This window comes from Lepisosteus oculatus, chromosome 26 (assembly GCF_040954835.1).
Source record: "Lepisosteus oculatus isolate fLepOcu1 chromosome 26, fLepOcu1.hap2, whole genome shotgun sequence".
Lineage (NCBI taxonomy): Eukaryota > Metazoa > Chordata > Actinopteri > Semionotiformes > Lepisosteidae > Lepisosteus > Lepisosteus oculatus.
Window position 1 is genome coordinate 11135104 of NC_090721.1, and position 27256 is coordinate 11162359.

The 27256-nt window shown below is 52.2% G+C and overlaps 2 protein-coding genes across 12 annotated transcripts in view; one reads left to right on the forward strand and one right to left on the reverse strand.

The window, feature by feature from the left end:
- Positions 1 to 348: 348 nt before the first annotated feature.
- On the reverse strand, positions 349 to 12743 carry LOC138225144 (uncharacterized). 8 transcript variants are annotated; one of them, XM_069184345.1, is made up of 11 exons: positions 11067 to 12743; positions 10394 to 10451; positions 8086 to 8272; positions 7684 to 7801; positions 7147 to 7219; positions 6188 to 6326; positions 6018 to 6113; positions 5306 to 5396; positions 2562 to 2680; positions 1323 to 1486; positions 349 to 689 (listed from the first exon to the last, which is right to left on the reverse strand). In XM_069184345.1, the coding sequence occupies exons 5-11, from the start codon at positions 7182 to 7184 to the stop codon at positions 557 to 559; spliced, it is 780 nt and encodes a 259-aa protein (XP_069040446.1). In that variant the 5' UTR covers positions 7185 to 7219; positions 7684 to 7801; positions 8086 to 8272; positions 10394 to 10451; positions 11067 to 12743; the 3' UTR covers positions 349 to 556. The 8 variants fall into 8 exon arrangements, with proteins under 8 accessions (XP_069040446.1, XP_069040443.1, XP_069040442.1 ...); XM_069184342.1 differs by lacking the exon at positions 7684 to 7801 and having other exon boundaries at positions 11249 to 12743; XM_069184341.1 differs by lacking the exon at positions 7684 to 7801 and having other exon boundaries at positions 11104 to 12743.
- A 770-nt stretch (positions 12744 to 13513) lies between these two features.
- Positions 13514 to 27256, forward strand: part of myo1cb (myosin Ic, paralog b) — a 71008-nt gene continuing 57265 nt past the window's right edge. The window contains exons 1-2 of one of the 4 annotated variants that reach the window (XM_015367904.2): positions 17224 to 17585; positions 27023 to 27052. In XM_015367904.2, the coding sequence (XP_015223390.2) occupies positions 27044 to 27052 (9 nt within the window). In that variant the 5' untranslated portion in view covers positions 17224 to 17585; positions 27023 to 27043. Of the gene's footprint in view, positions 13838 to 17223; positions 17586 to 17939; positions 17956 to 27022; positions 27053 to 27256 lie in introns of those variants that run through there. The other 3 variants (XM_069184339.1, XM_006641121.3, XM_015367905.2) reach the window with 3 other exon arrangements.

Sequence of the window (27256 nt, forward strand, 5' to 3'; positions counted from 1 at the left end):
CTTTCCATTGTTCTCACTCCCAATGTTCGTCACAGTTGTCCTAAACACATCTCATCCACAGGAGGGAGTGGGAATGTATTCAGAACTGTGGGGGCTGTGACAAAGAGGAGGCGGGGTCCGATTGTGGTAATGCTGAAGACTTCCTTACTGCCAGATGGGTTAAAATTGGCTGGACCTGCCCAAAATAATCTGTTATTTTAATGCTTTTTGCATCAGGTCCTGCTGTGGAACATGGTGCTGAAACTACGGCACCTGTGTGCAGGCAGGTTCTGTCAGTAGCTCGTCTCGTACCCAGCACACTCCCCAGATGGCTGTTCACCTGTGAGCGATTTAAACACCAGGCAAAGGAATGTTCACGCGGTCTTTTATTTAAAAAGATCGACAAAGCTCTGGCACTTTGAGCACAGCACAGTGTGCGAAGCTCTTTTGTCAAGTCTGGGACCTGTCTCTTTTGAGAGTTTCCTATTCTAACAGCATGTTATGCGCCGAGACTCTTTTTAAGCAACGATCCCTGTCTGTCCTGAGAAATACAGCCCCGGAGGCTGGCTGGGCTGCACTACAGCAGGGAGAGCAGGGTCTTCAAGCTGGGGTGGATGTTGCAGCTCCTCAATTTAGACGTCAGGGAGCAGAAGTCTGCCTCCTCCAGCAGGCTCCTCTCTCCGTTCTCGGGGGCCTCTGTGTCCTCCGTTCTGGGGTGACAGTTTCAAACAGGGGAAACACAGATGTCAGCATCCAAGCGCCAGGGTGCTGTGTTTCTAGCCCAGCACAGGCCCAAAACTGAAGACGCTTCAATGATCATGCGTTGAGAGCTGAGTCCTGTGACATGAATTTTACTCTAAATCCTCTCCTCTTTCAAAATGTTTTCTATGGAATACCGTGGGGAAAAGGTATGACATTGAATTCATGGTAAAAGCACACCAGCTGAGGACTGGCTAAAGCATCATATAGGAATGGTACCATTATAAACTGACATTAGAGATCCTAGAGGTAGAATAGGTACTGAGGTAGACCTTATCCTGGGAGACACGGTGCTGCAGGTTTTACAAAGAGGAGATCTGGACAGCATGTTCACTCCTCCTGCTGAGGCAAGGGTCTGACCGTCCAGAGCTCAGCTGGAATATGAACTGGGAGAGACTACGGTCTCCAGGACCCATCAGCACACCCAGCGAAGTTCATGGGTGCGGACACATCGGATGTTCCAAGAGGATGAGTGCCAGGAACCTGCCTGACTTCCAAAGGCAAAGACCAATGAAGGAAATCAAGGCGACACGGACTGGCCAGCGGGCCGCAGGGAGGTGCAGAGGGCTGGCGAATGGACTCACACGAAAGAGGAGTAGAAGAGGCGCTCCGAGAGCGCACACAGGGCGCAGAAGAGCGTGCTGTCGAAGAGAGTGGTGCTGTCAGCGACCACCAGCCCTGCCAGCCAGCGCACCTGCTGGGAGCTCAGCTCGTCCATGTAGACGTTCCTCAAAGCGCCTTCCATCTCCTGCATGAGCACAGAGGGGCAGTGAGCACATGGAGGGCTGGAGCACACAGGGGGCACCAGTACACAGAGGGCACGAGCACACAGGGGGCACAAGCACAAAGAGGGCACGAGCACACAGGGGGCACCGATACACAGAGGGCACGAGCACAGAGAGGGCACGAGCACACAGGGGGCACCAGTACACAGAGGGCACGAGCACACAGGGGGCACAAGCACAAAGAGGGCACGAGCACACAGGGGGCACCGATACACAGAGGGCACGAGCACAGAGAGGGTGTGAGCACACGGAGGGCTGGAGCACACAGGGGGCACAAGCACAAAGAGGGCACCAGTACACAGAGGGCACGAGCACACAGGGGGCACCGATACACAGAGGGCACGAGCACAGAGAGGGTGTGAGCACACGTAGGGCTGGAGCACACAGGGGGCACAAGCACAAAGAGGGCACCAGTACACAGAGGGCACGAGCACAGAGAGGGCACCGATACACAGAGGGCACGAGCACAGAGAGGGTGTGAGCACACGGAGGGCTGGAGCACACAGGGGGCACAAGCACACAGGGGGCACCGATACACAGAGGGCACGAGCACAGAGAGGGTGTGAGCACACGGAGGGCTGGAGCACACAGGGGGCACAAGCACAAAGAGGGCACCAGTACACAGAGGGCACGAGCACACAGGGGGCACCGATACACAGAGGGCACGAGCACAGAGAGGGTGTGAGCACACGGAGCACACAGAGGGCTGGAGGACACAGAGTGTGTGAGCTCATTGAAGGAAGACCTGCTTTTAACAGACAGCACTCTTGACTCGCCCCCACTCCCCATCGCCATCACGCATTCTGCATCAGTTGTGGGGGGGGGGGGGGGGGGCCTAGAGCAGTTACAGCCTCCACTGCCCTTCTGCAAGACACTGTGCCCAACTGGTTCAGTCCATCCAGTGGTAAAATCAAGTGCCAGCATGGCATCTCCTGGTTCTGGTTTAACGTCTTGTGGAAATGATGGCACCTCCTAAAGCACAGTGTTCCTGGTCAGCGTGCTCACCACACTCTGAAAACCCAATCCCAGCACCTGTACCCTGAAAGACAGCACTCCATCCCTGTCCCGGTCAAACTTGTGGAACGACTTCCTGTAGTGGCTGCTTCTCCTGCTGCAGACAATGCAGAATCTTCGCAGGTAGTCCTGGGGACACAGGCCTGAGAGAGAGGGCAGGGGTCAGGGGTCAGGGGGCAAAGCAGATGCCATCTGAGGCACCTTCCTCTGCAGAGAGATTCTGCACACACCTCACAATACACACAGGTCTAGTTTTACAGGATGACAATCAATAGGTTAAGCTCTATTACAAAACTTGTTGTAATTAATTTAGTCAAATTAAGTGCCCTTCTGCCAGTAAAGGCACTTGCAGTGGTTCAGCAATATTTTCCCCCCTTGTGCAGATTTTAATTCAGGGGATTTTAATTCAGGGGATTTTTAATTCAAGGCTTCGGTTTCTCTTACATGCACAGCATAGGCCTGGGAAATCTATAATTTAGCACGATGAGCATTGCTTAACTGCGTGAAAAGAGAATCTGTAGGACCGTGAGATGCACACAGAGGAGGTGAAGAGAGCTGAGGAGCTGATGTCTTTGCTTCCAGAAGAGAGGAGGAGCTGCCAGCTGCAGCTCCGTACTCAGCCTGTCCCTCACCTCTCTGACAGCTCTGGGCAGAGTGACCACACACCTGAACACTGTTCTCAACACCAGGTTCCCTGACTGCTTGTTGACAGTCATTGAAAATTGTTTCCTGGTAATAATAATAATGGGGATCCCCTCCACCACCCCCAGTGTGCAGCTCCACCTGGATGATGCTCCAGTACACTTCCCACACACCAGCTCTCAGTGGGGAGGAGAGCAGAGTGATGAAGCCAGTTCAGAGATGGGGGTTATTAGGAGGCCATGATTGGTAAGGGCCAGGGGGAAATTTGGCCAGGACACCAGGGTAACACCCCTACTCTTTTCAAGAGACACCCTGGGATTTGTAATGACCACAGTCAGGACCTGTTTTACATCTCATTCGAAGGACAGCGCCTTTTTACATTAGAGTGTCCCCCTCACTATACTGGGGCATTAGGATCCACACAGACCGCAGGGTGAGCGCCCCCTGCTGGCCCCACTAACACCTCTTCCAATAGCAACCTTAGCTTTCCCAGGAGGTCTCCCCTCCAGGTACTGACCAGGCTCACACCTGCTGAGCTCCAGTGGGCTGACAGCTGTGAGTTACAGGGTGATATAACTGCTGGCTATATATTCTCTTGAAAGAACACAAGCCCTAATGTTTTGTGGGTTTAGTTATTTGTACGGAGTATAAATATCTAACAGTATTATTTATTTTAACTCTGATACCTATACTTGATTATCCTTTAAACACTGGAGAGCGGTCTGATGGAAACAATCCTGTTCTTCTCTCTTTCCTGCAGTATCTTCCCTCCGCCTGCAGGTGGAGCCTCCTGAGCAGGTTCTCTTGCTCGGGGCCTGAGCAGAGCAGAGGGGCTGCTGGACCCTACTGGCGCTTACTCATCAAAAAGGAGGCGTTTATTGGCTCTGACACTGAGGTCTTTTCCTCTTTTCAAAATCTTATTATCAAATCTTCCCCACTGTCCCCCTTCCAAAAGGAGGGGCAGTGCGGTGGCTCTGTAGTTAAGGATGGTTGCTGGTTCAAATCCCGTGGCCGCCAGAGGAATCTGCCTACTCTGTTGGGCCCCTGAGCAAGGCCCTTCACCCCAGCTGCTCCAGGGGCGCCATATAAATGGTTGACCCTGCCCTCTGACCCCCAGCTTCTCTCCCTGGCTGTGTGTCTCATGGAGAGCAAGTTGGGGTATGCAAAAAGACAAATTCCTGATACAAGAAATTGCATATGGGCAATAAAGTGATCTTAAAATCCCCCCTCTCTGTTTTGCACTGAACTCAAAATACTGCCGCTGCTGAATTTTGCACACAGCTGCTATCTAAATGCTGGTTAAATTTACAGCTACTACTGTAACGGGAGCCGGTCCAGAACTACAGAAGTGTAGTTCTGGACCCTGTGCAGACGGTATAATCCGGAAGTAGGAGGAAAAGGAATGACAGGGGGGAGACGATGAGGATCAGGAGGGGTTGACAGACAGGGGGGCGTGACGACAGTGAACTGGTGCTTGGGGGGCATGGCCAGGGCAAACAAGTCCAAGGAGTCCAGGGGGGAAATCCGGGACGAAGTCCAAGGTCCTAATCCGAGTGATCCATCCGAGACGAGACAAGACATGGTTAAAAAACCAGAACGGGATCCAGTGCAGGGAGAGGGAAATAAAAATAGGTTCGCGAGGCCAGGCGCTCCGAGCCCCGGACCCAGACGGTCAGGATGCCGTGAAGAAGCCGATGCCATTGGGTCTCTCCTGGACCCGCTGGTAGGCAGGCTTCCTGGCGTCCATCTACAGTGCTGAGCCCGGAATAGCAGGAGTGCCAGGCCTAAATAAGGAGGGGGCAGGACAGGGGGCAGGTGAAAGGAATCAGGTAAAATATGAAAGAGCCAGAGCGCCCGTAAGAGGAGGGATTATGAGCATGACAGCTACCCTGTTCCTGTATCTAAGAACTGTGATGTCATTTGTTGATGTCATTTTCTAAATCAATGTTATGTCATCCTTTATGTCGCCTGTTATGTGAGGAAAACATGCAAGTTAGCACTTCATTGTTCTCGGGTCCACATGACAATAACTGTGAACCACAGATATTTCTCAGAGACTTCCACTCAGCACTAGGGTGTTGCTGGGCTTCACAGAGTCCAGCTTATCTAAGCTCTGAATGACCTACTGTCCAGCTCGTTGATGTCCATGGGCAGCTCGAAGCGACAGATCTTCCTGGACAGGCCCATGCGCACGGCCGCTGGCTGACCCCTCGCCCTCTGGAACGACAGAGCAGCGCCGGGTCAAGGGTCACTGCCACTGCCCTCTGCACAGACTGCTATTTATTCTGCCAGGAAACCGGTAGCTAATACAGCAAAAGACAGGGTTGTCTCCCCTGCTCTCCCCCTCTCTTCTCTTTTCCTTTTAGACTGGAATACACGTTTACCTGTTCCCTTGTAGCCAATGCATGCTGATGCAGCTGCCCAGCTGAACTTGTTATTTATACCTCCTTGTAACTGGGGAAAAACTGAAAATTGGACCCAACCCCACTCTGCCCCGCCCTGCCCCCCCCCCACTCTGCTCTGCCCCGCCCCACTCTGTCCTGCCCCCCCCACTCTGCTCTGCCCCGCCCACTCTGTCCTGCCCCTCCCCACTCTACTCTGCCCCGCCCCACTCTGCCCTGCCCCCCCACTCTGCTCTGCCCCGCCCACTCTGTCCTGCCCCCCCCACTCTGCTCTGCCCCGCCCACTTTGTCCTGCCCCTCCCCACTCTACTCTGCCCCGCCCCACTCTGCTCTGCCCTGTCCTGCCCCACCCCACTCTGCCCCGCCCCACTCTGCTCTGCCCCGCCCACTCTGTCCTGCCCCGCCCCACTCTGCCCCGCCCCGGTGCATGACTCACTGCGGCCCTGTGCTCGTACACCTGAGCCCTGATGCTCTCCAGTCCGTCCTCAGCTGGGGCCCTCCGGTGCCGAGCCTTCAGCTCCTCCAGCGCCACCTGCAGGACAGCCGGGTTACCTTGAGTGCCTGACTGCTGTGAGGCAGCCCAGGAGCACAGGCTGGCGGGCTGACCTGAGGGTCGTACACCAGCAGGCTGACGGGCTGGCCTTCCCTCTGGTTCGCTCCCTCCGGTTCTCTCTTCCTCCCGGGTCCTCTCTTCCTCCTGCCTGCCTTCCCCGTGGCGGAGCTTTGGCCGCGGGCGGGCCGGTGGCTGGCGGGCAGGTCAGAAGGGCAGAGCTGTGAGAGGAGCTCAGCGAGCTGCGTCCTGCTGCGACCCGCCCCCGTCCCTTCAGGCCATCGAGCCACTCGGAGAGCAGGCCCGGGTTTTAATAATAAGAATAATTGCTTACACTTCTACAGCGCTTTTCTGGACACTCCACTCAAAGCGCTTTACAGGTAATGGGGATCCCCTCCACCACCACCAGTGTGCAGCCCCACCTGGATGATGCCCCAGTACTCTTCCCACACACCAGCTCTCAGTGGGGAGGAGAGCAGAGTGATGAAGCCAGTTCAGAGATGGGGATTATTAGGAGGCCATGATGGGTAAAGGCCAGGGGGAAATTTGGCCAGGACACCAGGGTAACACCCCTACTCTTTTCGAGAAACGCCCTGGGATTTTTAATGACCACAGAGAGTCAGGACCTCGGTTTTACGTCTCATCCGAAGGACGATGCTTTTTACAGTATAGTGTTCCCATCACTATACTGGGGAATTAGGGCCCACATGGACCGCAGGTGAAGCGCCCCCTGCTGGCCCCACCAACACCTCTTCCAGCAGCAACCTTAGTTTCTCCCAGGAGGTCTCCCATCCAGGTACTGACCAGGCTCACACCTGCTGAGCTTCAGTGGGCAGACAGTTGTGAGTTGCAGGGTGATATGGCTGCTGGCTTTTGGGCATGAAAGGGGAAACACCGGTTATAAAAAGACAGACATTGGGGCCTTTCATTGGAACCGCAAGTCAGCGCGGATCAGTGCGGGGGAACGACAGGCGCGAGCTCCTCCGGCCGGGCTGCCGCGGGGGGCGGGGCTTACCTTCGTGCGCTCAGCCGATTGGTGAATCGCCTCGCCATGCTGGGGGGTCCCGCCTCGCGCCCTGTGGTGCTGCCTGCGGAGTCCATAAACGGAGAGCCTCACTCAGACTACCGAAACACAGCCTGATACAGTAGGACCTACTCAAATACCTACAGGATACTTATAGAGGACGTTGCCATTTTCAGACAATGTCTTTGTGGAGCAGCGAGATCCAGACGGGGCAGCGGCATTAGACACGGGGCTGCCCCCAGCGGCAGTGCGGAGTTGAAATCAGGGCATGTTGAAGCACTAAGAGCTTCATTAGAATATATTGCTGTCCTGAGATTAGCACAGAGAAGCACTTCCGGGTATATTCCAGGGTATTTTAAGAATGGGCTACTACAACATGGGTCGAATGTCGTTCGTGTCCTTCTCCGTCACGCCGGCGCCCTCGGTATTTACAATAAGCCTGCTATTAAACGGATTAGGGCGAGTCTGCCTCTCTCGGGTTACATGTTCAGTGGGAACATCTTTCAGACGGTGTGCGATCACACCCACCCGACCTGCCTCCGCGAGCCCCGTCCTCGCGCGGAGAAGCACGCCACGCGTCGCGTCGCGTCCCGAGGGCAGTCTGGAGGCGCCCGGCCCGGACTCAGTCCCAGACTCCCGGGATGTCCTACCAGGAGGATATAACCCGCGATCGTGTTTCTCATTTCAACGTAATAAAGGAGTTTTCTGCGTTTCCCCTGCCCCGACTGTATCAAATAACAGTAAGACGTTCACTGGGTAAAGAATGGCACCTGAAATCGCTTAACACGACGAAGAAACAGACGGCTGATATTGGACTGTGGACTCCGTGGTAGGAGCCCCCATTCCCACCCGCTCACCTTACCCGTCACCCCGGCACTGGCCCTGGCCCTTTCTCCGGCTAGCTCTTCCCCAGCCCGAGTCAATAGTTACCGGCTTGTTTGTGTCCCCTGGTTGCCTGACAGTCCTCTAACCCCGAGCGCTGCTCTGAGGACAGACGTCAGCGTTTCCAGCACCACTCCCTCCACGCCACAGGGAAGAAGAATAGTAAAGGTTCATTCACACGCCCGAAGAAGGTTCCACAGCCGAAACGTTGTGTTTCTTTTCTTCTCTTTGCAGCCTGGAATAAACATTTCATTGTTCCTTTGCAGCCTACGCGTGCTGACGCAGCTCTCTACTTGAACAACAACAACAACAACAACAACAACAACAATAATAATAATAATAATAATAATAATAATAATAATAATAGCGCCGTCTGTATCCATGTAAGGAGCCATGGTAACGGGTATTGTGTCAGGCAGAGAAGATTCAGTCTTCAGCAGCCCCGCCGTGAATAAACTCGAGCCCGGGGTCGCTAGGCGCTCTCGGGAAATCTAATTTGATTAAAAGTGTTACACCCTGAAGTGCGGGACGACAGAGAACTAAAATAAACCATCCGCGCTTCCCCATCGGGAGTTCGGACCCGTGTCGCCCCGGCTGGCCTGACCTGCGGACCGACAAGGGGCTCCGTTTCCCTCGTACAGAGGTAGAGGCCAATCTGCGTGAAGCCCACCGCCTGGGTACAAACACAGGGCACTGTGCGCATCTGCAGGATCCCTAGAGGACCGTGCGACAGCTAAAGCATTACTCGCCCTGATGTCTGGGTACGTGCTACATGGCTTCTCTAAGCGGCAGTTGAGCCTCTACACTAATATACTATATAAGGCAGCAGAGTGTGTATTAACACTGCGCTTGCTTTGACTGGAGAGGTCCTCTGGGGTTCTTGTGAGATGAACTGACTGTTAATAACGTGATGATCATTTAAACGCGGCGCTTTTGCTACAAGTCGCCGGCAGTAGGGAATACAGTTACATCAACCACCAGGGGTCGGCAGACTCCCGGCATTGCAGGGAGCCCTGAATCTGAGCAGGTCGGGGTTTCCGTGTTTTTGTCGCGGCTGCCTGTCGGGGGGGTGAGGAAGACTCTACAGGAGAGCCCCCTTGCTCCGCGCGAGTGGACGGCCCCGTGCGAGGCTTGGGACGCTTTTTTGTTTTATAAACGACATCTAGCTGAAGGTCGGCCAAGGGTCCTTGTCGCCGCTGTAAACTCTTGAGCTGAAGGAGTTCGTGACCCACTTGTTGCCGGACAGGACGGAGATGGGCCGGGGGCTGCTGTGGTGCCTCACACGCCACGACAAGAAGCGAAACACTGAAGCATTAACTTAGAATTAGGAACACAGTTAGGAAACCAGTTGCTGCTCGGATAGGAGACTGGAGGCTAATTCATAACAATAACAATCATCATTGTTTTAAATAGCGCCTTTAAAGGTGACTTCTCATAGCGCTTAAAGCGTTTTTGCGTAGGTTTCTCGTTCATAAGGTGGAACGTAGCTTTAACGAGGAAAACACGTTTTCGCCCCATATTTACTCGTATTAAATTGGAATATTAGTTTTATTTTGATTTGATAAATCACGGAGCACGGCAGCATTTTTAATAGATCAGCAGCCTGTTTGGCAGCCTCTTGTTGGCCCTCTCACATGAACAGATCTCAGAACACGTCACGCGTGGAGCCTTTGCCAGGCTGATCAGCTTGCGTGGAGATCTCTAGTTTGTCCACGCGTGCCATGAGCTGTGAGGCCCGGTTCAGATTGGGATTGACAGATATGACCACCTTTAGTGCTTTGTAGGTTTTTTTTCTTTAGGTTATTTTAAATCCACATCAGCGTGTTTCCGATGTCCAGTAAACTTGTTTTGACCATTTCCTCCGGACAGTCCAGCGCCGCTGTACCGGCGGCGACATCAGAACCTCGCGAGGAAGACGAGCTGGCGAGCTGACCCAGTTCGGGTCGGTTCATTTCCGCCGTGTTTTCAACTACATAATGTGCATTCCGTCAGAATGCCTTCATTTTTTCCTGTTTTGTTCGTGTAAAACCAATTCCAGAGATCTTCCATTAGCATCTGAACCTGTCATTAAGGTATGTGGTATTTAAGGCATTTCTAAACTGTGAAATTGCAATAAAAAATCGCAATGAATGTATGTAAATGTTGTTTCTCTCACTACCTATTTATTTATACATTTCTTATAAATAAATCTATTATATACTCTTGTTGTGATTTCATGCAGTTCATGGGATGTTATGTGACTTTTATGTTTTGCGTGTGTGTTTTGTACTTGTACTTGATGGGAGAAGCCCAAGACAAATGTCCACAGTGGGAAGGACATTCTCAAGCACAGAGGATCACTGACAGAGCCGCTAACCCGGTGTCTGTGTCTCCTGCCGCCTCCTTCCTGTCCATGCGACGTGACGGTTCTCTTTCTGTCAGAACAGCAAGAAACTGCAATTAATCAAGCTTTTGCCACAGTGGGAAATCCGTTTGCGTCCCTCCCTGTCCAGCCCGGGCCCGTACCCTCAGCACACTGGTAACACAGTAACACAGGAAGCCTAAATAGCACCTCGACGGTGGGCTGCGCGAGGCTCTGGGCTGTAAATGTCAGAGGATGTTTTCCCAGACACTGCTAGAGGAAATACCGCAGTCCTGCTTTGCTTGTTGTTTCTTACTCCGTAGGAAATTAATGTAAAGTTAGCTGCAAAGAAGTGAGAGGACAAAAACTTGTTGTTTTTTTTCAGGCCAGGTTTGTGCTGGAAGCCTTGGGCTGTGCTTCCTGTTGATGCCCAGCAAGACTGCCCCTCTCCTGCACGGTCAGAGTTCAAAGGATGTGCATCCAGTTCCTTCTCCTCCTGCTGGGAGCTGTCCCGCCCTGCAGCTCGGTGCAGACACACACAGAGCAGAGCCCTCTGCCAATCGCCATGAGGCCCGACTCTGTGTGATGATGAGCACTCGTGTGCCCATGTGCCCTTGTCCCTATGTGCCCGTGTGCCTGTGTGGCCTAAGTGGGGATCCAGCACACCTGGCTCACTCAGCCTCCTCACCTCCATGTCTCCTGCCTGGCTCACTCAGCCTCCTCACCTCCGTGTCTCCCGCCTGGCTCACTCAGCCTCCTCAGCTCCGTGTCTCCCGCCTGCCTCACTCAGCCTCCTCACCTCCGTGTCGGCTGGGCTCACTCAGCCTCCTCAGCTCCGTGTCTCCCGCCTGCCTCACTCAGCCTCCTCACCTCCGTGTCACCTGGGCTCACTCAGCCTCCTCAGCTCCGTGACGGCTGGGCTCGCTCAGCCTCCTCAGCTCCGTGTCTCCTGCCTGGCTCACTCAGCCTCCTCAGCTCCGTGTCTCCCGCCTGCCTCACTCAGCCTCCTCACCTCCGTGTCACCTGGGCTCACTCAGCCTCCTCAGCTCCGGTTCGGCTGGGCTCACTCAGCCTCCTCAGCTCCGTGACAGCTGGGCTCACTCAGCCTCCTCAGTTCTGTGTCACCTGGGCTCACTCAGCCTCCTCAGCTCTGTGTCGGCTGGGCTCACTCAGCCTCCTCAGCTCCGTGACAGCTGGGCTCACTCAGCCTCCTCAGTTCTGTGTCACCTGGGCTCACTCAGCCTCCTCAGCTCCGTGTCGGCTGGGCTCACTCAGCCCCCTCAGCTCCGTGTCTCCCGCCTGGCTCACTCAGCCTCCTCAGTTCTGTGTCTGCTGGGCTCACTCAGCCCCCTCAGCTCGGTGTCATCTGGGCTGAGGAGTCACGCTTGATTCTCGGACAGCGATCCCCATGGTGTCGAGAGCAGAGCCAGCTTGTCTGCCTGAAAACAGGGGCTGAAGATGCCCTGGCCAGCTCCCGTGTGGGACTCCAGTCCTGCCCCATCGTGAGTCCATGCTGGACACCCCCCGGCCTGCCTGATTCGTGCAGGACCAGATACCACTCCGGCGTCCTTTACTGCCCCTGTCAGGGTCCGCAGTCGAGTCACTCGCTTCATCCTTCACACACGATGGCCTGGCATCTCTCTAGACCACAGCACTCCCACAGAGAGGAAGGAGGAGAGCTTTAATGTTTCACTATAGCACGGACAGCCAACCGAAAAAGGAATTAAACCTTTTCGAGAAAGACCACTTCCACCACTTCAGGTCGCACACAGCCACCAAGGAAGAGGAAACTCACCAGAGACTGTGTTTGACTTCTGGAGTAGTATTCCCAGCATTATTTGTGTGCAGATTTCCTTTTCTCTGCACATGTCCCACTCTTGTATGCATTCATATAAATTACTGACATCACTGCAGGGAGTGCACATCTTCCTCGTCTTTTAAGCCTTTCCTTACTAATTGTGTCACAATCGTAAGCCCCTCCTCTTAAGGATGCCCCAGCTCTTTCTTGTTTCTCTTGATTTTTTGCACCTGCCTCCTGTTCCAGCCCTTCCCTACAAAAGCCAGACGCTCCCACCATTCCGGGCTCAGCTTTGGAAGATGGACGCCCGGAAGCCTACCTACCAGCGAGTCCAGGAGTGCCACGATGGCATTGGCTTCACAACGGCGACCTGACCGTCTGGGTCCGGGGCTGGGAGCGCCTGGCCACGTTCCTCGTTTTTAATCCCCCGACCCTTCGCCGGATCCAGCTCCGGCTTTTAACTTCTGTCATGGCTGCCTTGGTTTGGATAACCCGGCTCAAGACTCTTGCATTCTCTGGATTTCCCTTCGGACCCCCTTTGGACTTGTTTGCCTTGGTTTGCCCCCCCCCCCCCCCCCCCCCGAGCACCAGTGCACCGTTGACATGCCCCCCTGTTCTTCTTCCAGCCCCGATCCCAGTCTTTTTTCCCCATGTTTGTCTCACTCCCCTCCGGATTCTGCCGTCTGCATAGGGTCCTGAAAAAACGCTTCGTGACAAATTGCCCACGCCCCAACCTTTGGCCACCCTAGTGGACCCAGTGGAGGAGCCCCCAAGGAGACAAGAAGCTTGACACAAATTTCAGGGTACCAAGAGAGACTCGCAAGAAGAGAAGCAATGATTCACCACAGGGATTTCAGAGAAGCCAACTTGTTGGAAGACCAGGGTACAGGGCCCACTGTGTCCAGCTTCAGCGATGCTGAGCCCTGTCCACCCAGTGTCCAGTTTTTTGGGGGTTTGAGAGGCCTCCAGCATGGGGGCAGCCTGGTTAGGGTTTCCTTGTCTTCTCCTTGTCTTCGCCCCGGTGTAAAAGTTATCCGATTTCAAGCCAGTCGACAGGCAGGGGGCAGGCCCAGGATTCGCTGCGGCACTCAGCCGCCCTCTCCCGGCTGCTCAGTGCTCAGTTGGTGTTTAAAAAGAGAAAGAAAAGAAAACAAAACAGCCTCCTTCTTGTTTTCCAAGGGAAACGTTCGCCCTCTTTATTTATGTTTGGAGCCCAGAGCAGGATACAGCAGCTTTCAGAAAGTCTTTAAGGAAGCCCTGACGTGACCCCCACAGCTTCAAGGCTCTGCAGGAGAACATCAATTACAGCGCGTTTGGAACAGGACTTGACACCCTGGATGTGCTCTCCCGCCTCGTTGTGGAAGTGCGCACTTCATCCTCCACCCCATCCAGGTACCACAGCTCTTTCCCTCCTCTCTCTCAAGAAACAAAGACTCCCCTTCAGTTCCTCCCAGTGCACAGCTGAGCCAGACCAGCTTCTGGAGTCTCCTCTCTCCTTCTCCAGCATTAGAGCTTTTCTGGGGTCGGATACGTCTGAACGCCCAGTCTTTCCAGCTGGCACTAGGGGAAAGATGGAGCTGAAAATCCAACTAATTCCGACTGGGGAGATTATTCTGCCTCCTGGGAAGAATGGGGAATGTTTCTGCAGTAACTGCATCAAGGTGAGAAGGATTTTTTGCTTTCTTTGATTCGGTCTGATGTTTGGATGTTGAAATATGCAAAAAACGACATAAAATATGGTTGGAACACAGAGAGATGTCTTGCTGAAAGATTAAACAGAAATTAAATGGCTTTTTTTTTGCAAACCCAAGGGCAGGGTTAGCAGAGGAGAGAATAATGAATTGGATATTGTGCTGGAGATCTGTGATAATCCAACACTAGTCAAGTTTCCTTCGGTTTGTGACTGAAAGACCGTAATGTACATTGTGTATCGCTGGATGATGTGTCTAGTTGTGTTCTGTCATTGTTTCTGTGTTTTCTCCCCTGCTGGGTTTGCATTTTAAATTAATCAAAATAAAAGAATTGTTAAAAAACTAGTGAAGTACAGTCCAGCCAGCTGTTTAGCAACATTGTGCACAGTCCAGATAAAATCTCAATGCATTGGCTACGTCCCTGGTCATGTGAGCTTGGTCCCAGTACCCTAGCGAGACAGAGACATGATACTGAGCCGAATATCTTCCAGAGCACTGCAGGCACGCATGGGGAAGAGTGAAGAAACACAGGAGATCTGCAGAAATACTTCAAAGGTCAAGGGCCAGTGGGACAAAGTCTAGCACAGTGCTTCCCAAACTTTCCAGCTCACAGCACACGTTTAACATCCTAAGTGTTTTACAGCACACCACATGATTCTAAAATACATAGAAATAAATACAAAGAAATGCACTTTTAACTGAAACACAGACTACAATTTTGATGAATAATATCACCGCCACTCTTTATACTAGAATTTCAGTGGGAAATGTGAGCTTGTTTCAGTGCAGACAAACTTTGAAGATTGGGTTCAGAGCTGGAAAGAGCTGCTGTGCATGACGATCCTGACCCACACTTTTTAAACACGACTGACCTGACTCCACGACACAGCTGAGACCTTTCTGCCAGAGACACAGGACACCGGACACACTACCCTAGAAGCCAAAAAGCAGAGAGGAGCAGAAAAGCAGAAAGCAGAAGTGATCTGCGCAGATACACTGATGATCTGATTAAGCATTTCCATCCTGCTGCCGAAGCAGTAGAAACTTCTCTTTTTGTTTTGGTGCCAATTTTTATTTCTTGCCACCAGCACACACATATAGACAGACATTAGTTGATTTCTTGTCTATATATGCAAATAGAGTCCTGTGGGTTTCAGCACGAGCTCGTCCCTGGGACTAACCTGGGTCTGTGCAGGAAGCCCCCAGTTTGGGTGTGGCTGGAAAGACTGTAGAGGGCGCCTCTGCCAGGATCTGGCTCTCAGGAAGCTGCCGTTTCTGGGCAGCCTTCCTGTGGCTCTGGGGCGGCGCTGGCCAGTGAGAGTGGGCTTCCTGTTCAATACCCCTGTGCTGTGACCCAGTGACAGGAGCCAGTGGTGTGTGTGTGGGGGGGAGGATGGAATCTTTTGTATTCAATTCACTTAAGTTTATTTTTATATAAGATCAGATCACTTTATTGGCCATATACAATTTCTCGCATCAGGAATTTGTCTTTTTGCATACCCCAACTTGCTCTCCATGAGACACACAGACAGGGAGAGAAGCTGGGGGTCAGAGCGCAGGGTCAGCCATTTATATGGTGCCCCTGGAGCAGTTGGGGTTAAGGGCCTTGCTCAGGGGCCCAACGGAGTAGGATTCCTCTGCCGGCTGCGGGATTTGAACCGGCAACCTTCCAGCCACAGGCGCAGATCCTGAGCCGGGGTGCAATTGCTCTGCCCATATACCGCCATATAGCGCCTTTCACAACAAGGTTGCCCGAAGGTGCTTAACAAAGCAAGTGACCAGACGTATTGTGAATACAGAACAGAAAAGACCAGAAGACAACGGAGGAGAGGAACCAAAAACTCCTCAGTAAGGAGAAAAAAAACCTCCAGGGGTCCAGGGTCAACTGGCTGTCCAACCCCTCTGGCATGCTAACATTATACAATTCAAAAAAAGAATAAATGAATAAGGGTATTAAGTTTTTGTATGAAAAATATATAAAGAAAAACATTCTGAATGTCTTAGACATTTTATATGTGGTTGGTGAAAGCTGGTGTTGAATTTTTCTCTGAACGTTCCTCTGTTGGGATGCTCCCAGGAGAATTAGCAGAGGCCTAGAACAGGGGTCCCCCCTCTAGACCACTGGGGTGCAGAATCCAGCTGGTGCTGTGTGTCTCTCTGACCGAACGGGTAAAGACACACTCCTGTGAGGGGGCCCAACCCTCCTCACAGGAGATGAACTGTTTCTACACACTAAGGACGCAGAACACCTGCTGGACTCTGGGCCCTGAGGACCGGAGACCTCATGGCCGGCCACCTGGCGGGCTGGTTTAATTGTCCAGTAGACTGGGGGACGAGCCGCACGGCGCTGGGGCCCTGGGTTCAGTTCCTGGGGTGCTGTCTGTGTGGAGTTTGTATGTTCTCTTTGTGTTTGTGTGGGTGTCCTCCCCCAGTCCAAAGAAATGTTGGTAGGGTCTTTGTCTTCAGGGAGTAATTGGTCCTGATGTGTCTGACTGCCCTGTGATGGACTGGCCTCCCTCCCAGGGTGTACCCCACCTTGCGCCTGTGTGCTCTGGTTCCCATGTGACCCTAAATTGGATGAAGTGTTTAGAAAACGGATGGACTGTGGGATCTGATCACAAACCCGATGGAGTATTTTAACATCAACTTAAGAGTCTGCTTTCAACTACATATTATTTGAAGTGATAAAAAAAACAAATCTTCTAAATATCTCGTGGAGTGCGGGTCGGGTTTTGTCTAAATGTCCCCAAAAATTGCTGAACTTTGTTTGCCTTTAAGGAGCGTTTGTGTCGACAGACAGCCACACCCTTCCGACGGCCCCTGACTGGCCGGCACCTTTAAGACTCCGGCGGTGCCTTCTGTGGAGCCGCGGGCGGCAGAGGGACTCGGGTGCTTCCAAAAGCGCGAGTTTCTCCCACGCTGAGAAGAACGATCAAACGCGAAGTGTGTGCGCGATTTTAGATTTTGTGCAGCCCCTTTCCTTGTTCGATCTCAGGTCCGCGTAGTGATTCGGCGCCCTGCCGTTTCAGATTTCAAATTGAACAGGCAGTCCTTAAACCGATGCTTAGGCTTGATTTAGGCGCATTCAGATTCGCTTTTAGAAAATGTAATCACGAATAGAAACTCCGGATTGGCTAGGAGTCCCATAACAGGTGTGTTCACATTCAAACAGTGGAAAAAGGCGCCCGAAGCCCCTGCGATACTTTGTGCCAAATCTTCACAGTTAAGGCGCCTCCCTTTCCAATAGCTTTCGTGACGCCATAAAAGAACTCCGATGACATCACCGAAAGCCGCCCTTTGATTGGCTTGCGCGACTTCCTGATAGTAAGGTCATTCTGTTTGAAGCAGGGAGCTGGAGGCGCAGACTCCGGCACCCAGCGTGAAACTGACCGAGCGCGTGTGGCGTGGTGTGGGAGATTTTGTTTTTCTAGATGCTCGCGGCACTATCACGTCCGTGACTGCGACCAATCCGCAGAACAGCAGCGTGCTGTAGGCAGGCGGACTTCGCCTGGCGAGCAGAGTGGATTAAGACCGAGCTGACCCGCGGCGGCAGAAGTTGTTACCGGCACGCAGCGGCAGGAGAGAGGACACCTAAAAGGATTACATCTGGGTGTTTGTTACTTAAAGGAGAGGGGCGGCTGACTGCAGCTTTACCGGTGGAGTAAAAATACTTTTTGAAGCCCGCCACAGCCACTCGGTTTTCCTCGGTGACACGCAGGTAAGTCACGAGTGGGTGGGTGCCTGTGGTGACTCTTTCAATTCTTGTGTCGTCTGACTGGTCGCGCAGTTAACGGGCTGTGGAATCAAAATAGTTCAGTCCGCGGAGGCTGCAGTTTGGTGAACCAGTATAAAGTTCTCTTCTCAGTCGACGTGTCCCCTTAAAGAATGGCGTGTTTTAACAATTAACGACTTCAAACGCCATCCTCATTGGACGTGTTTCGCAGGTGGACGGCGGTAGCTATTTATAGATGTGCAGCCGGAGCTCTCTCTCTCTATGCAGTGTGTAGACGGGGAGGAATACCGCACGGTGTCGGTGCAATAGGACTGCTGCAGTATTCACTGCAGTCCGTTCGGCTCCCCACAGCACGGTGATTATACGTGTATTAATGGGTTTCTTAATATGTGGCGCCGACAGTGGGGTGTCCTGGAGTCGTAAACGACTTCTACAGACACTGAAGCGGAGCCAGACTGATCTGGCAGGGGCTGCGCGTTCAGCTTCGGGGTATTAAGAGCAACAGGAATCGCGCAGCTCCGCACGCACCGCAGTACCGCACTCGGGAGGGAGCGCCGGTCCGAGCCTGGCGCGGTTCGGGTTCGGGTGTCCGCTCGCACTCGGGCTCCCGAGCCCGGCCAAGCGCTGTCAAAAACGGATGTGTACGCGTGGCTTCGTCTGGGTTCAGCCGTTATATCGTGTTGTAATATAACCGATAGGTGCAAACGACACTTTCACTACACGCGTAACAACCTGTTTGTGGCGAAACAAAACTCCAGTGAATAAGACTAAGTAACAGGGTACAACTGAGGACGGGGCGGGGGTCGGAGGAAGAGTATTTCTTCTTCTTATAAACTGTAAATACTTCACGAATCTGCGCATTCGGTGACGCTGCCTGCTCTGAGCCGCTGCGGGGCGGACGCATCGCCGTGTGCGGTGTTACCAGCGGGCTGAGCGCAGGACTCGGATCCTGTTGGTGTTCACGTGTAATTACCCCGCGCGCCCTCCCAGGCACCCCCGGGCTGGGCGCACCTCGCTCGCGGCGCGTTCATGTGGGTGGCGCGCCTCGCGGCGCTGTTTGGAAGCTTAGGCGGATCCACGCGTGTCCAGGCAGGGTGTCGTGGGCGCAGACGTGCTCTGCACCAGGGGAGTTTGTGGGCTGGGCAGTCACCTTTAATATCGGCGTTACGCCCGATTCCTTGTAGGTTTAAGTGCTTCTAGAGCTGACGAGGAAGGTACGTCGTACTGATGGTATCACAACGGAAATGATCTGTCAATAACTCTTGTAAACTTTCCTGTGGTGAAGCCCCTTGAGGTTATGGCTCTTCCCACTAGCCTGCTGGTTTCTCCTCAGCCTTGCTGGCTTTCCTTTGTGGAGGGGAGCTGTCCCAGCTCTCGGGTCAGTGTGTTTGAGCCCCGGCAGGATGTGCTCCACAAGCTGAGAACTTTTAGCGGTTATGTCATAGAAAAACCGTACAGGAACAAGGCGTGGCGCTTCTTAAACGCAAGTCGAGGTCTAAGCGTTGCCTGAGCTGAAGGCACTTCAAACAATTATCACCTAACACGACCATAGCGCGGAGCTCAGATGTGAACGGAAGGTGGGTGATGGCGCAGTCTTTGCTCGACCGCCCTTCTGCGCCACACCTGCGCAGCGGAGCTGGCCTTTGTGACGTCACGTTTTGTCCCTCCTGCTGTCATGACGTTGCTCTGGGCTCTGGGAGGCTGGCAGGGTTATTGGGGGGGCCTTAAAATTGTCCCCTTGCCTCTAGTTGCTAACCTAAACAAGTGTTTAACCCGAAACGGCACACTTCTTAGCAATCTGTGTGGTTGTTTGTTTTCAAGTAGAGGTACAGCTCAACTCCATCGACCCAGGGTGTTTAAAAATGTTGAACTCTGAGGACAGGAGGAACTGGGTGACAGAGAGGGGCCACACGTTGTCCATCTTTTCAAGGCAGTTGGGCTCCTGTATTGTCTGTTTTTTCCCTAACTGGGGGTGCCCAGCCCTGTTTCTAGGTGACTCCTGCATCTGCTGGTTTTTATTCTGGCTGGTTTGTTCTAATCACTCAGTAAATCTGTGTTTTTAATTGATCTGCATGAATGATTAGATGTTTGTGGACCTGTTTCTACAGGTAACCAGTACCTGGCCTCCGTGTGTGTTTTAACACTTTCTTCAGCTTCTATGAGCGCCTGCCTGTTTTTTTCTGAATACACAGCTCTTTACCAAGTGATCAGTTTGTGAACAGACACGGGTAGGAATGGGACTGGTCATTCGCTTACACCTGGATGGAGGGAGGTCCGGTGCCCAGAAATTGGAATAGCATTGATAAACTCATTGTTTGAAGTGCTACAAGCAATTATCAAAAACATGACTCAGAATCACTCCTCCTGTGATTGAGTACTTCGCTGGAACAGAAATCAAAATTCCCAGGGGTACCCCAGGAATTTCCAGGATCAGGGTGGGGGAACCCCTGTTCTAAGCTGTGAAGGTGCACATGACCTGAATTCTGTGTCATGTGGAGTTTCTCACCTCCATCACTCCCCTGTAGCCATGAAATGACGTCTGCAGCTGCGTTCTTTAAGTAACACCCAGCAGTTTGGGTCAGACAACACCGCTTGTCTCCTCCTGGTTTGGGGCTGGATGTGCCGTGATTCCCTGGGTCTCGGGGACGGTGTTCCTGCTCCCTCGTTCTGCTCCATTACCTCCTCCGAGAGAGTTGTCCGAGAGCTGGGATGCGCTACTCTGAGGTGCCCAGAGGAAAAGCCGTTGGCGCTCAGATCCGTCTGCCTTGCGATCGGATCAGGCCGGCGGGGCTGGGATGCTGTGCGGACGACGAGCGGCTGCCCATTGATCCGGAGGCAGGACTGTTTACGTCAGCCTTTCCCTGAAGACCGTGGACCTGCAGTGGCTCAATTTGGGAAAGGGCTCAGGAGCAACACTGGGCTGGATGTGAAGAAAGCCAGTGCATTGGATGCCAGCAGCCTCTTCTTCAGTAATTACAGATGAAGCATTAAATCTCAGTGAAGCAGGGAGCCGCGGTTCTAGTGCTTGTGCGCTGACTGTGTTCCGCGCGTGCTGATGGCGTGTTCTGGGCGGAGGCGGTTAATTAGGGTGGTTTAGAGATGATAAAGCCCTTTAATCAGATTGCTATACTTGGCCTACTAAAATTAGGGCTTTATGACATTCCTTCCATCTTGCCCAGGAATTCCTGTGTGTTTGTCGTAGTCGTGCTTTTCTGTTCCCGCCTTGATTTCCGTTCCCAAGATGGGCAGCTCCTCCGTTTCACTGGGATGCTCTGAATTCCTGTGGCGCAGGAGGGACCGCTTGCGTTCCTAGCCTCTGCGGTCAATGTGGTAGAATCTGTAGCCACATGTAGGAAACTAATAATAATTGCTTCCACTTATATAGCGCTTTTCTGGACACTCCACTCAAAAAGGTTTTACAGGTCATGGGGATCCCCTCCACCACCACCAGTGTGCAGCCCCACCTGGATGATGCGACGGCAGCCATAGTGCGCCAGAATGCTCACCACACACCAGCTGTCAGTGGGGAGAAGAGCAGAGTGATGAAGCCAGTTCAGAGATGGGGATTATTAGGAGGCCATGATTGGTAAAGGCCAATGGGAAATGTGGCCAGGACGCTGGGGTTACACCCCTACTCTTTTCAAGAAACGCCCTGGGATTTTTAATGACCACAGAGAGTCAGGACCTCGGTTTGACATCTCATCTGAAGGACGGCGCCTGTTTACAGTATAGTGTCCCCGTCACTATACTGGGGCATTAGGACCCACACAGACTGCAGGGTGAGCGCCCTCTGCTGGCCCCACTAATACCTCTTCCAGCAGCAACCTTAGCTTTCCCAGGAGTCTCCCATCCAGGTACTGACCAGGCTCACACCTGCTGAGCTCCAGTGGGCTGCCAGCTGGGAGCTGCAGGGTGATATGGCTGCTGGAAAGTTATTTGTGTGTTTCTCCAGTGCGGAGCCAGATGCGCGGGGCTTGCACAGCCAACGCTGAAATACTGCTGACCAGGCGTGGGTTTTAGAAGCTTATCCGAATGGGTGGCCTCTGCGGCGGCGTGGCCTAGCCGCTGAGTGCGTTTGCCCTCTGGCTGGTGATGTAAGGTGTGCAAGCGAGCCGCGCGGCGGGCGCGTGGGCAGGCGGTGGGACGTGCCGACAGGATGTGATGGGGAGTCGAGCCGCGCAGTCACGGGTTGACTCCGAGAGGCTTGTTTCGGATCAAATTCAAGCCTCTAAGCTACACTTGCAGGAAGTGACTTTGCTGTTTTCTTCTAAAGGGGAGCGGCAGAGACCGTTGCCGGGGGGGGGCACCATTTATTCCTCTCGCAAAAGAAATCCCAGAGCTAACGCCGACCATGAAAGCAAGGCAAATTGGGGGGGGAGTATTCTCCGTATGTTGGTATGTTGAAGCCCTTCCTGCAAAGAGAGAAGGAAGTAGGGAGGATTTCTCTGGCTGGGCTGCGGAGTTGCGTGGAAAGAGAGGCCATTCCAGGTTCCCAGAAAGCTTTTGCTCTCAGCTGCTAATGTCTTCCAGCTGTGTTCAGCTGGCTGTCTTTTTTTCAGAGCTGTCGTTGTTTTTAAAGTCTGCCAGCAGAGCCGTGCTGCGGTGGAGAGGGTGCAGGAGGGGTTTGGGCCTGGACCCTCTTTCTGTGCCCTTCAGTAGAGATCCTCAAAAGGGCTTTTCTGGGTCTGCTCATCCAGGATAGGGCTCAACTGTTTCTCCTCTCTGCACGTAGCTTTCTGTCCCCGGTCTGTTTTTCCTGGTTCTTTTTCCCCCACAATCCGGCAGAGGAGACTCAAGTCCATGCCAGCATCCCTGCAGTCTATCGGGTTTCCCTCGTGTCACTGGGATCTGGGTGGAAGTTTGAACCCTTTCACACAGTCCGTTCCTGTGCGGCTCATTGGTACCCTCGTGCACCAGCTCCTGAAACATGCGGTAGCTGAATTAATGAACTAATCAAATGGTTAAAGGTCCATCGGAATCCTGGAAAGGACTGGACAATGTCCGTAAGCTCTTCACAGCGGGTTCTGGCACTCTGGGCTCTGCCCTGACTGACCCCTTCCCGACTCTGCCTGGACTCTACAGGGGGAGCTCTGGGAGGGCGGGCAGGTGAAGAGGCAGGTTCTCCTGTGATTCTCACTGAGACGGTGTGGGGTGGGATCATCTGAGTGCCAGGCGAGCTGCGGAGGTTGGCTTACCGCCCGTGAGCTCCACACGGGCCCAGGAGTAGTCAAGGACAGCCCCGCCGTGCAGCTGTGGGGATGTTTGGTGATTCATAGAAGCTGCGGGGGTTTTTGGTAATGTGCTGGTGAATTACAGTAACCACTGAGAAGTTTTGGTCACCCTACTGGGGAAAGCACGCATTCGTTTCCTGTGCGCGTGACCTCAGTGCTGTGTGTCGCAGGCAGAAGCTGAGGTCAGTCCAGTCCTTACTTTACTATGATGGACTGGATTGGAGAATAGATGCCTTTAATTTAGATTCTCTGTGTCGCTCAAAAGTGCACAGTGTCGACTAGTTGGAGAGGCCTGCAGTTTGGGGTCTGAAGTAGGTCTGGCTGGTACGTCTGATCAGCCAGGACTTGCAGTTTGCAGGCTTCTGGCAGAAAAAAACCTAATGAGCGAGTTTGGTTGGAAACATTTATGTATTTATTTTTCGAGGTGAAAATGTGACTGTGGAAATGTCTTGCAGAGGAACTGCGCTGGACTCGCATGTTGTTAAGGTTGCTGCTGGAAGAGCTGTTAGTGGGGCCAGCAGGGGGCTGGCGGGGACACTATACTGTAAACAGGCGCTGTCCTTCAGATGAGATGTCAAACCGAGGTCCTGACTCTCTGTGGTCATTAAAAATTCCAGGGCGTTTCTTGAAAAGAGTAGGGGTGTAACCCCGGTGTCCTGGCCAAATTTCCCATTAGCCTTTACCCATCATGGCCTCCTAATAATCCCCATCTCTGAACTGGCTTCATCACTATGCTCTCCTCCCCACTGAGAGCTGGTGTGTGGGGAGAGTACTGGTGCATCATCCAGGTGGGGCTGCACACTGGTGGTGGTGGAGGGGATCCCCATTACCTGTAAAGCACTTTATAAGTGTAAACTATTGTTAACCCATGTGATGGTGTTGGGCAGCCCCTGCTCCTCAGCTGGGCTCCTGTGGGCGAATGCGAGTCCTGATGAGGCAGGGACCTGCAGAGCGTTCCCAGCTCTTTCCATGAAGAATCGCTTTGGGGTCTGAGAGGGAGAGAGGCCTCTCTCAGTGGCCTGTTTAAACAGATATAGGGAGTGTATGCACTGTGTGTATGAAGCGTTGCCTCTTTTTTTTTATTAGTGCCGTTTGCTTTGTCCATGTAAAATGCAAGTGTATGTTCACTTTCTGATGTGGCAATGCAAATGAGAAACTTTAGAACTGTCCATATTGAATGTCATGTAAAATAGTCTAAAATAAATATTCATTGCTAGGGTATGAATAATAAGCATTCAAAATATGTTGTGGATCCTCATCTGACTTTGAAAAGCTAGAGAAGGTATAAACTGGAGCTTTTTCACGGGACCCAGGCGCCTGCCAGTTGGGATCCATGCTTCAGGTCCTGCAGGCTGCACGTGTAAACGGACACTCAGACCTGTTCATGATGGTTTTCTGATTCAGCTCAAACTTGGGGGTTCCAGTCAGAGAGGCGACGGGCCTCTGAGCAGCTCGGGGTGCCCAGTTTTTCCAGGTCTCCGCGCGAACCGGCCGAGATCTGTCTTGGGTGCCGAGAGGTGGAGAGCTGCTGTTGCAGTTGGTGAGGAAATGGTGACCATGGCTCTGGGAACAGGTGTTTAGTGCAGAGAAAGGCAGTGCAGTTGTCGTGATTAAACCCCGCTAGCTTGGTGTTGGGGATGTTGTGCTAAGTTAACCACGTTTTGTCAGTAAAATGTATTTTGGGGAAAAATGAGATTCAGCATATTCCTTTGGCCTGGAGGAAGTCAGGAGGGAGCCATGTGTCGACGCCCGTCTCCAGGGCGACGGGGGGGCGCGGGTGTCCAGGTCTGAGAGGCTTGACTAGTCAATCTGAGGCCTCAGAGACCTTCCGGTTTGTTTGGTTATTTCAGACTGAGAGTGCAGAACAGAGTGGAACAAAGTAAAACAGAAACTTGAGGGCAAACTGCAAAGCAGCACTAAAGACTTTTTTTTTAACTTGTACTTTTTTTTTTCCAAGAAGACTGAATTTAGTTTCTGGTTGGTTCTTTTTTTTCCCTCCCCCCTGGATCTGGATCACGACCTCTTCCTGCCGGACAGTCTCCGGAGGAATCCCCTGACCTGAATCAATCCCACCCGCTGAGTGACAGCCGGTTTGTGCACCAGCACCTGGGTCCCTCAATCCCCAGTCCTCTGTGGCACAGCCTGGACTGAAACCCGGGACACCTGCCTGCTGTTAATGATCAGCTTGGCTCTTCTGGTCCAGCTTGTCTCATGCTGTCGAGGGCTCATTCAGATTCCGATCCGTTCAGCGACGCTTCAGTCAAAGGCTGTGAGCGCTGAGGCTTCTCCCCAGGGAAGCTGATATGAGCGGAAGCCAGTTTGCAACAACATGACTCCTTTTCCTTTCTCAAGAGAGCGGCAGTCTGTCACAGGCAGGGAACGGAGTCTCTCAACTAAAATAATAGAACTGTCCAGTTGACCAGAACTAGAATCCTTGCAAAGCACACGCCATAGCGAGCATGTGTGCAAAGAAAAGTAGCCAGAAAATCACCAAAGTACAAGAATGGTTGAATCGCAAAAATTAGAATTCAGTGTGTGATTTAGGGAACAAATGATTCGTTAACGAAGAGCAGAAGATCCAGGTTTCTGGAACATCCAGAGAAGGCGGAGTTGCAGGACAGCTGTGGTTGGTGTTTGTGGTCTGCGGCCTTCATTAGTGCTGTCAGCTCCTGAAAGCAAATCAAAGCAGCAGGTTCCAGCAGGCTCTGCCCTCTGCTCTGTGGTTTAACCCAGTGAGCTCTCTGAGGACGCGATGGGCTCTGTCTCTGTGGTTTGCTTCAATTGCTGGTCCGGGGGCTTTGGGGGGGTGTGGGCTCTGCCAGTCCCTGGTCTGGGGGGGGCTCTGGGGAGCTAGGCCGGTCTGGATGGGTTTCTGTTGGGTGACTTTCTCACAGCAGAGTGCGACTGAATCCATTCAGCTCTCTCACCACAGCGTGTAACAAATGTGACTTTTCACCTTCCTGCCCTGTAAGAACAGGCGGGTTCGAAGTTTATTCAATAACACTTGTAAAAAGCTGTAAAATAGCACGCATGACACAGAACAGAGGCAAAAGAAAGAAAAAAACAAACAACAGACAACAGTCTGAGTCTGTGGCATTGGTAGTAAAAACAAACGGCACATCATAAGTTTGGGTGAAAAGTTTTAGTTAAATTTTAAAATGTCCGAAGTCACGAAATTCTGTAATTGATTTTTAAATTTTATTTTTAAAGTTTTTTTTTTTCCCCACATAAGATTCAGTTTTCAATCGTCAGAGTAAGCTGGATTTGACAAGGTAATTTTTTTTAGTGCCAGGGCTGTGCAGTGGTCAGCTTCACTGGGGGCCTGGGTTCAGTTCCTGGGGTGCTCTCTGAGTGGGGTCTGTATGCCCTCCCCGTGGTTGGATGGGGTTTCTCCCTCAGTCCAGAGACATTCTGAAAGGTTAATTGGCTTTTGGGAAGGTTGGCTCTAAAGAGTGTCTGTCTTCACTGTGAAGGACTGGTGTCCCATCCAGGGCGTACCCCGCCTCGTAAAAGATTAATTTCTTTTTGGAGCTTTTGTTTCATGTCGGTTCACGTGGTTGAAGCATTGTTAAACTCTATGGGTGGATAAGAGTTCCAGACACCCACAACCTTGCCTGTAGGCCTAACTGTTCTGACTTCCATTTCAAATACCGGTTCTGAAAGGTTTTGACAAGGTCAGACCTAAGAGTTGAAAGGTGTGTGTGTGTGCTGTACTATCTGATTTATCTTACTGTTAGGGGACCTGTCTGTAATACAAGTTAATAACTAGTAAATACTTATTAACCTGAGTTATTTAGCAAAATGGACATGGTGCAGTTTATATCCTTTTTAATAGTTCTGGGCTTCTTGGGGGTTAACCTTAAGGCTTATAATATTGGAAACATGTTTTTCCTTTAATCAGTGTGAACAGTTGTTCGTTAACACAGCTGCAGACTAGCTCTCAAGGGGACTAAATAAACATTTCAAAATCATCCGGCTATACCTGATGGGGAGGTAAAAAAGTGGATTGTAGGCCGTGTTGTGAAGTTATGTTTGGATATAAAACGCACTTGTTGCCTAAATAAGTCTTATCTGGGGTTATAAGGGGGCAGATGATGGAACGAGACAGACTGTCCTTGCGTGAAGGCATTTTTACCTTTTAGTTATGTTTGTGATGGTTTTTAATTGTGCTTTATTGCTAATTTATTGCAGCATCCCGAGTCTCCGACAGGAATGCAGAAGGTAGGTGTGCAGGCTACTGGCTTTTAGATGTGTGGAAACCTGCATCCCTGTGACCCTGTGTGTGTTGAACTAGTCACTAATGCTTAGAATACGGCTTCCTTCAAATGCATGAGTGTGTTGAATTTTCAGTGAGCCTGAAGTTCAAATGCATACCTTTTAATTTTCCATCGATGATCAACTTGCTTACTTATGTTAACATTTAAC

Excerpts from the sequence above, each read along its gene's own strand:
- LOC138225144 (XM_069184342.1), bottom strand. The coding sequence starts at position 7,184 with ATGGCGAGGCGATTCACCAATCGGCTGAGCGCACGAAG. Across the intron at positions 6,114-6,187 it reads TGCTGGTGTACGACCCTCAG|GTGGCGCTGGAGGAGCTGAA; the intron begins GTCAGCCCGCCA and ends GCTGTCCTGCAG. Across the intron at positions 5,397-6,017 it reads TGTACGAGCACAGGGCCGCA|AGGGCGAGGGGTCAGCCAGC; the intron begins GTGAGTCATGCA and ends CTGTCGTTCCAG.